This window comes from Cucurbita maxima, unplaced genomic scaffold (genome assembly GCF_002738345.1).
Source record: "Cucurbita maxima cultivar Rimu unplaced genomic scaffold, Cmax_1.0 Cma_Scf00021, whole genome shotgun sequence".
Classification (NCBI taxonomy): Eukaryota; Viridiplantae; Streptophyta; class Magnoliopsida; order Cucurbitales; family Cucurbitaceae; genus Cucurbita; species Cucurbita maxima.
The window spans coordinates 551,225-561,249 of NW_019272037.1; the positions used below are offsets into that span (position 1 = coordinate 551,225).

Genomic DNA, 10,025 nt, shown 5'->3' on the forward strand with positions numbered 1-10,025 from the left:
TTAACCTTCGCAGTGATATTCGAAGTTAGAGGATGATGTGTTACCCACGTAACTTTGTACTAGGTGGGAGATAACATGGTGAGCACTAGCTTGCTCTTAGTCCATGGGAAAGTTAACTAGCGAACCTGTTCCATAGGCTATAAAGTCACCTAAAGTTGGGGGCGCTACCTCCGGTACAAGCCAACTCGAACAGGTTGTCTGTTTGATCAACATTCGAACTCATCCGATTCCGTAATAATCGACAATTTCCTTCATGGTGTTGGCATTGTTCATGGTACAACCCAGTGTTGTTTTATTTTTATTTCTTTTTTAAATAATTCTAGTTCTTATTATGTATTTTGAATAATACTATAAAAATAGGGCCATGAGTTATTCACAATTTCATCCAATTTAGTCGATAAGCATATCAAAAATAAATTTATTAATTGTTTCAAGCTCAACTTAGTGTCGCTTATATAACGACCATAAATTTCTACATATCTAGAATCGCCACTAACGTCTCATGCTCATCTCTAATGCAGAATATAACTCTAAGAATGCTCATCTTTATTAGCGGAAAAATTTAAAACTTCAGAATACGTTAAAACATTTAGAAAACACTGTCGGACTTACGTTAATTGTTTTATCTTATTTTGAACTCCGAACTTACGTGTTTCAAACATCGGAGTTCAAAATAAGATAAAACAATTACAAATTAAATAATTTAAATAAATGAAATGCAAACACCATATCCTAACCAAGACTAGGAATTTTAAATATGCAACTATCATATGCACGTGCCACAGTCTTTGATCATGATGTTGCCGTCAACTGTACATGAGTGCCTTGCCTTTAGCTGAAAAATAATATGGCACACGGTAATACTTAGTAAGTGACCCCACTATAGGGGTCATGCTAATGCAAACACATGCAATCATGAATTAGGAACCTATCTCTAATCATCTCAAGGGTGACCTCCAGTCTCGGACAAATTGGATATGTAGTACTTCCCTACACATGACTCACACGTGCGAGTGTGAATCCCCAGGGCGCTCGCACACCCCCTGGACCCTCTGGTCAAGCTAATCTGTAGCGACGTCCGAAGGTCAACGGAACCCCATAGTGTCATGCTCCTCATGAACACCCTCATCTGTATGCATTCGCACCTATGCGCCTTCGCGCTCATCATACGGTGCGCGTTCGCACTCATCATCTTTAGGGGAAGTAGCCCTATGATTATGAACATACAGTATGCATGAGGCCCCTCTAAGTCCAATTATACATCTCTTGACACAACCCTCTAGTCTCATCTCTTGGTTACACTATGTAACACGTGCTCATAGATATTTACATTAATATTATTTTCATACTCTTAGGGTTGTGTCCTATGTCGATCTAACGGCATGATGCAATATGGCAAACAGCATCATTATTATTATTATTATTATTATTTTCTCTTTTTCTTTTTTTTTTCGGGTGGTCACTGCTTATCCTATCGGATAGTTCCTAGGTTATGTTCCGCTCAAATTCAGATTCACCTATAATAGTTCGTTCATTTAAACCATGGTACTTTAAAGTCTATTCATGGAACCACCATAACTTAACTATCCTAAAATCAATCCTCAACAATGTTAAATAATATTAATGATAAAGACAATAACTATAGACTTTTTCTAGTCTTAATTATATCATAAACGATTTTCAGACATTCCATAATGGTCCAAACCAACCGAGCCAATTGAAGCCAAACCGAGCCGATAAAGTCAACCGAAGTTTTTTTCTTCAATTGGACTATAACATTCTTCATTCCTTATGTTTTTCCATTAATAAGATCAACTTTTGAACACTATTTTAAGGAGTTGTTGAAGTTTCCTTTTGAGATTTGTTTTTGCACGACAATGTTATACTTAGTTAAGTTAGTTTCTTAGAAATTCCATAGTACTTTCATAATCATGACATACATATAATAACGATGTTGTGAGATTCCCATATCAGCGGGAGGGAAGAGCGAAACATTCTTTATAAAAGTGTGGAAACCTCTCCCTATAAGATACATTTTAAAAACCTGGAAGAAAAACTCGAAAGTAAAAGTTCAAAAAAACAATATTCACTAACGATAGACTTGAACGGTTATAGGTACCATACTCAAACGATTTAATAATGAAAAAGGTTCCTCGGAAGATGAGAGCATGCATGAGAAAAAGAAGTGGTGGCATCAAATCACTTCACTAATCTCTCTCTCCCTTTCACTTTTTGCTTTTCCATTTCATTTGGGTATTAATTTCTTAACATGGGTCATCTTGTTCATCATTAAAATAACAATTACAAGCCATATAATAGTCATAAATATACATACATTTCTTAATGGTAGGGTTTAATGGAGGGTCCCATGTTATCTTCTTTTTTAACTTTGAACTATAAAAAGCAAACCCACTTTTATGAAACCACTCTTCAATCTACCTATCATTTAGCCTCCCACTCCCATAAAGCTCTTTCCAACACTAAACCCTTCACTTTGGTGCTAATGTGATATCTATTTCTCCTCATCCTTACAATATTAATATCGATGGATATATGAACTTGATATCAAAAGTGCTCCTCATGATGCCATTTCATCTGCCAAAAGTCTCCACTTTTCTTTCCAACCTTTTGAATTGTCCAAGGATTGAGCTTGGAAGTGGAACTATTACTTAATAAACAAAATCTAACAAATGGGTGTGAGCTGTTTTGTTGAAATATTGATGTGTGAACAAAATTCACCAACTTTCTTAAAGCAAATTAATGGACTTTGCTTTCTAAGAAATAGTTCTTTGGAAAGTTTTGGGAAAGAAAGAAATAAATGGATCAAAATTGAAAGTAAAAGTTAATGAAATAAAGTCAAAAGGATTGAATTTCATCATTTTTTTCCTTGTTGGTGGTAAGAATATGTAACACTATGTGGACAATTAGGGTCCAACATTGATATGGAAAGTGACATTAGTGACATCACTATTGATCGTGAAAGTTATAATTTAGTGCATGAACTTTGATATGTAATGATTTAGTCTCTGTACTTTTAAATAATTTAAGTCCCTAAACGTTAACAAATGACAATTAATTCATATGCTTTATAATTGGTAATGATTCAGAATAGAGTTCATAATTCAGATTTGGCATCTAATGACCCCGATATTTCTTATGACATGGTCACGTTACTTACTCCTCGCTTCTAAGAGTGAAAATTATCCCCATAGTCTATGTGGGAGATAGTATTTATTATTGGAAGCGAGAAGTAAGTAATGTGACCACGTCGCAGGAGAATGTTGAGGTCATCCAAACTCCGAATTCTAAGTAGGGTCGTTACACGGTTTATGGTATGTGAAGATGTCTTCACTCTTAAAAGCGAGTAGGATATAATGTAACCGTGTCGTAAGTGATGTAGGAAATGCTGGGGCCATCAAGTATCAAATCCAAATTTTGAATCCCGATCCGAATCTTGAGATGGGTCGTTACCAAGCACAATTAACTTTAAATTCTTATGATTGAGCTACTAAAACAAAATATCCACTCTATTGTCATAACTAGTAACTAATTTTCTATTCTTTCAAGTTTTTCTTAACCATCTATCTCCAAAATAGCTCTAATTCAGATGTGTGGTTGGTTCATTCATATATCCCTCCTTTACTCGAATGATCATTCTTTTTTAATAAGGTAGTATCGACTCGACCCATTTATAAACATGTAGATGAGAGAGGGGAATCTCCATCATGGGTTTTGACCCACCAATCATGCATGTTTTTAATGTAAATTAGCTCTTACATTATGCAAATTCATTGTATATACTTTAAATAAGATTATGATAGGCATGTGGTTGAGTGTAGCCATAATGTAATTGTATAGAATAAATATACAAACCCACTTACTCCATTATTAAAATCATTCATCCAAACCATATCTTAAAATACCATACACTCTCAAAGTTCATATTATATTTCCATTTCTTCATCTAATCCTCATCTACATTAAATTTATTTGTTTATCATTCAAAAAGAAAGAAATCATGTGATAAAGTATCAAAATTTTATTCACATCCTTGTGAAAATAACACATCTTTCAAGAATTATGCCCAAAATCAAGGGAATCTAATTCTTCTTCTTCTTCTTCTTTTTTTTTTTTTGGGTTCTTTCCCTTTATTCTTTTAAGAAAAACCTTCTATCTCTAGTGTTTTTTTTTTCTTTTCCATTTCTATTTCACCTTCCATTGTGGTGTTAATGTGAGAGCATACCTCTCTTAGAGAGAAACAAAACATTCATTGAAAAGTGTCTAAAAAACTGTCTAAACCATGAGACTGACAACGAATTGTAAAGAGTTAAAACGGATAATATCTGCTAGTAGTGGACTTGAACTGTTACAAATGGTATTAGAGTCAGACACTGGGTCCCTAAAAGAGGTGGATTATGAGGTCACACATCAGTTAGCGCTTTGGAATCCGAATACAACACCTGATAGTTTCGTATTCTCCTACGACATGATCATGTTACCTACTTATCTTGAATTGTTTCTAAAAGTGAATGTTATCTCTACAAACTAACACGAGTCATTTTAACATAAGTGAGGACAAAAAGATGCTAGAATTACTCATATGGACATGTGAAGATAGTCTTCCCTATGAAAGTAATTCAAGACAAATAGGTAACGTGATCAAGAATAGAGCCATCAGTTACCGAATTTAGATATGTCAAAAGTAAAAACTACATAACGAACATCAAAATTGGGTTAAACCCAATGGAAATTTCCTATCTAAGCTTTGAAATTGGGTGTGCATTTTCTTTTTGGCAATGGGTGATTGAATGTTAAAGAAGGAACACTTAAATCTCTTAGAAACTTTGCATCCATCAATAATGGGATACAAAGTGGGAAATTAAGAAGAGCAATAATAGAGGGCTATGGAAAAAAGAAAAGCCAATAGGAATCTCATAAGTCTTCGTTTCTCAATGGTAGCATTTCAATGGCAAATTTCAAATAAAACTCCTTTATTTTTCTTTTAAGTTTTTTGTATTAATTGTCTTTTCCTTTGAAATTCTCTTTCCATTTTTGAAGCTTTCTTTTTCAAAAGAATTTGTGACGATGTTGGATAGCTTTGAACAAAGTTGGTGACTCTTCCATGTGACTCTCCCACTTCTTCCAACACTTGTGTCAATTTCAATGCCTTTCCAACATTAGGGTCTATGAAATTTCATCTCCCTTTTTGGTAATAATACTATTAGATCGATTTATAATGTCGTTCTTAGCCTAATTTAACTGTTTTAAGCGTATTTCCTAAACTAAAAGAATCATAAGTTTGAATCTTGAAGAGTTGAATTAGGATAATGTTTTTAATTCAAGGATGTGTTAGGTTGAAGGTTTAGAATTTCTGATATCTCAGTCGATGGCAGTTGTGAGATCCTACATTGATTGGAGAGGGGAACAAAACATTGGTTATAAGGGTGTGGAAACCTTTGCATAATAGACGCATTTTAAAATTGTGAGACTGGTGGCGATACGTAACGGACTAAAGCAGACAATTTGCGATGGGTTTGAGCTGTTACAAATGGTATCAGAGCCAGGTTCTAGGCGGTGTGTCAACGAGAACGTTGGGCCTTCAAGGGGTGGATTGTGAGATCCCACATCGGTTTAGAGAGAAATGAAGTATTCTTTAGAAGTGTGTGGAAACCTGCCCATAATAGATGCATTTTAAAATCATAAGGCTCATGACAATACAGGCCAAATCAGACAATATCTATTAGTGGTGGACTGATACAACAGTTGCCTAAATCAGCTAAGCTATGATCAAATTGATGATAGAACTTGGCTACACAGCGTTCACTGTAGGCACGATAACTAGTACACCAGAGGTGCGTCCTTCTCGGTCCTCTCATACTAGGGAAAAGTCCTGTCAATGCTTCTAACGCCCACAGCGCATATGGACCAAACTGTCTCACGACGTTCTGAACCCTGCTCAAGTACAGCTTTTGAAGATAAGTATGCATAGATTTGATTTTAAATTCTACCCATTTAAAAGATCTCATGGTTATGATTTTTTGTTTTTACCCAATGAGATAAAAGATCGAATTATGTGAATTATGCTTCGAAAAAGATATTCAATAATTTGATTATTTGAAGTAAGATTATTAACATTTTATATGCATATATTCTTATATCAAATGAGGCACATGGATAAAAATGGTACATTTACATTTTTGTTTATGAAAGACGAGACATAAAAGAGTGTGTGAATAAATATAGTAAATTGACTGCAAAAAACATTAAAATTAATACATAATTTTGTTTGCTTTCAAAGAGAAATTCATTGAATCATTTCTTTGAGATAGGAAATTCATTGAATGTAGAGCTGAGCTACACAAGTAACTTCAAAGTAAGAATTCAATTAAATTAGAACACAAAAAAAAAGACACCCCACCCCACCAAATCACTCTCTAAACCCTAAACCCTAAATCCTAAACCCTAGCACGTAAATCCGACACTCAGCTTTATCAATACAAAGAACATACAAAATAACTTATCAGTACTAATATGAAGGGAACTATTTGAACTGTTCTAAATTATCGAAGAATCCTTCCAACAAAAGATCAGACAAACATTCGAATAAGCTAAGTCATGAACGACCCATATAAAAAAAGACCTAATAGACCGTAAACGACTTTCAATTACACGCTATAAACTAATTTAGATAATTTTATGGGGGAAAAAAAAAAAACAAAGAGTTGCTTGTTGTGGATGGGTCATTTTGGTGGGAAAAGTCAAAGGATTTTATGATTGACTTTGACACACCATGTTCTGGTGTACCTATGCCACACCTGATTCCAACTCCCCATGCTCGATTTGACCCATTACTCCAGATGGTCCGTACGCACTCACCTGACACAACCTCCCCTTATTTATTTATTTATTTAAAAAAAAAAAACAAATATTGCAACAAAACAGGGAAACTGCTCAGAAAGTTTCGTAATGGGTCCCACTCCCAATTGCCTAACACTGGGCCCCACTGACGTGTCATTTAGGCCTCAGCTTTTATTGTCGTTACAAAAAAGATCTCCCACTACCACCACCATCTTTTTATTTTACTTTTTATTTTTTTTTTATTTTTTTTTTACTTTTTCAATTCCCACGTGCCACCTCCATTGGTTCCATTTCCCCCACACGATTTCTACCACCACCTCGGACACGACTTCCATCTCACGTGGCAACCCTAATCCTACCACGTGGCCGCTTTTACCGCCGAAAAAATCAGTCATCTCCCCGTAAAGCGAGAACTCTTATAACTTCAAATAATAATAATAATAATAATAATAATAATTATTATTATTATTATTATCTGACCGTCTCGATTTTCTGAAACGTACCATAAGGAGACGGTGGTCAAACTGAAATTCCGTAACTGCCCCTCCATCCTTCCCCGAAAATTGGTCCGGATATTTAATTATTTATTAATTTAATTTACTTTCTTTTATTAAAAAAAAAAAAAAAAAAAAAAAAAAAAAAAAAAAAACTGCCACACCCCATGTGGATTTACTAATTGGTTAAGGTTTTTAAATAATTATTTTCTCTTTTCTTTATTTATTTAATTCCCCACTCTCTCTGTCTCTCTCTCTCTCTCTTAAATTCATTGACTTCGTTTCTCTCTCTTAAAATCCCTTGAATTAAAACCCAAACTTCCCCTTCCTTCCTCTCTGAATTTCCATGGCAGTTGAAGCACGGCGTATGAATCATCTACCGTCTCCGTTCATCACCAACAATGGGTGCTTGCCTTAACCTTCAACCCTTTTGGGTCTCTGTTTTTCCTCTTATACTCTGTTTTTCTCATCTGGGTTTCGTTCTGTTTCAGAGATTTCATGAAACAGAGTCAAGAAGTTCTTGATATCTGCAATTATAAAACCATGCCGGCGGAAACCGCCGGATTATGGCCTTATATTTCCGGGAAATCCGTGCCGGAGATTGTTAACAATTTCCCCGCTGATAGTGGACTGACTTCCAATAACTTCCCCGCCGCGCCGGTTCGAAAGCGACAGAGACGGTCGGGTTACGAGGAACCGCCATGTCCATTCCCTTGCAGGTTGTCGGATGAAGAAATCATTAACTCCCACGTTCAGCAGCAGCAATCTGAAATCGACCGGTTTATTGCGATCCATGTAAGTCGTCTCTCTGTTGATCTGTTTTTGAATTTGTTTTGGAAAATTTGGGGAAATTAATTAATGGGTTTTTGTTTATTTTTAATGAAATTACAGAGGGAGAAGGTGAGGATGGCAATGGAGGTTCGGAAGAAGAGGGAATCTGGAATGTTGGTGAGAGCCATAGAGGAGAGATTGGTGAAGAAACTGAAGGAGAAAGACGAGGAGATTGAAAGAATGGGGAAATTGAATTGGGTATTACAAGAGAGAGTGAAACGGCTGTGTATGGAGAATCAGCTATGGCGGGATTTGGCGGAGACGAATGAAGCCACCGTCAATTCTCTCAGAACCAACTTGGAGCGATTGATCTCTGCCGCTAATGAGACCGCCGCCGCCGGAAATGATGCAGAGTCTAGCTGTGGGAGTAATAGAGGTAATGGAATGACAGAGGAGGAGGAGGAGGAGGAGAGCGGCGGAGGAAGGCGGTGCCGGAAGTGTATGGCGGGGGAATCGAGGGTGTTGGTGTTGCCATGTAGGCATCTTTGTTTATGTACAATGTGTGGGTCCACGCTGCATACTTGCCCTGTATGTGACTCTGCCATTAATGCCAGCGTCCATGTTAATTTTTCTTAGAACAAAAAATTATTATATATATTTTTTAATTTTGTGATTATTGTGTTTTTAAATTATTTTTTAATTATTTGTGAGACAGAATTACAAATTTCTCAAAAATAGTATTTAGATAAATTTATATTTACTATTTTAATTTTTGTTAATCTCGTAATGATTTATTTCCTATTTTTTAAAAAAATAACAATGAAACAATTATGAGTATTAAAATAAAATATAAGGGGAAAAAGAGAGGGGGCCAAGTGGAAGTTGACACGTCGGATGTAGGTCTGACAGCGGGGCGTGGGACACACCACGTGTGAACAGGTTATTATTGTTCTAAAGTTGGATTCAGTTGCAGAAGAAAAGAATGGGTATGCGTGGATACGTGGAAATCAAGGTAATGGTAAATAGTAATTAATTAATTATAACTGTCCCACATTACCTACATTTTTTTTATGTGAAATTTTATTATATGATTAAATAAAAAAAATCCAATATATGATTTTTTTAAAACCAAAATTTCATAACATTCAAATATCAAATATTTATCAGTTAGGATAAAATATTCTTAATTTTTATAATAATCTTAAAATTAGGGTAGGGTTTGATTGGTTGTATGTAACCGTCCAAGCCCATGTTACATATCGTCGTTAGTTTTACAATTTTAAAATGTTTATGTTGCGGAGAGGTTTCTACATATTTATAAAAAATGCGGGTTGTAATTTCGTAATCCACCCCCTTAGGGACAACGTCCTCGCAGTCGCATTGTATGGTGTCTAATGTCTAACTCTAATATCATTTGTGACAGTTCAATATTATCCGCTTTAGTCTGTTATATATCGTTGTCAACCTCATAATTTTAAAATATGTCTATTGGGGACAGATTTCCATACGCTATTTACAATATATCTTAGTTTTTTTTTAACGATGAAACGAGGTAAACTATTAAAAAGTAAAAATATTTTTAAATTGTAATTTAATAAATTGAAAGATGTACTGCAAAGGATCAGGCTGTCGGCTAAAATATTGGAGGGTGTAGTGACTGACAAGAAAGAAATTTTTTATTTTATGGTCGAAAAGAGAATTTTTTTTTTTATTATATTATATTATATTTAATTACTATATATTTTTTACTATTTTTTAAATTAATAATATGGATTATATTTATTTATTTGATAAATTCAAAATTTTGTTGACCAACAAAATAAAAAATATTTAGATTTGTTGGGAAATTTTGTTATTAAATTAGAGATGATAATAATCTCTCAATTAATTATTTTAAAACCA

At 34.7% G+C, this 10,025-nt stretch overlaps 1 protein-coding gene across 1 annotated transcript; it reads left to right on the forward strand.

The window, feature by feature from the left end:
• The first annotated feature begins 7,603 nt into the window (after positions 1–7,603).
• On the forward strand, positions 7,604–8,786 carry LOC111495377 (BOI-related E3 ubiquitin-protein ligase 1-like). Its single transcript, XM_023145387.1, has 3 exons — positions 7,604–7,757; positions 7,844–8,147; positions 8,244–8,786. The coding sequence occupies exons 1-3, from the start codon at positions 7,699–7,701 to the stop codon at positions 8,757–8,759; spliced, it is 879 nt and encodes a 292-aa protein (XP_023001155.1). The 5' UTR covers positions 7,604–7,698; the 3' UTR covers positions 8,760–8,786.
• The last annotated feature ends 1,239 nt before the right edge of the window (positions 8,787–10,025 follow it).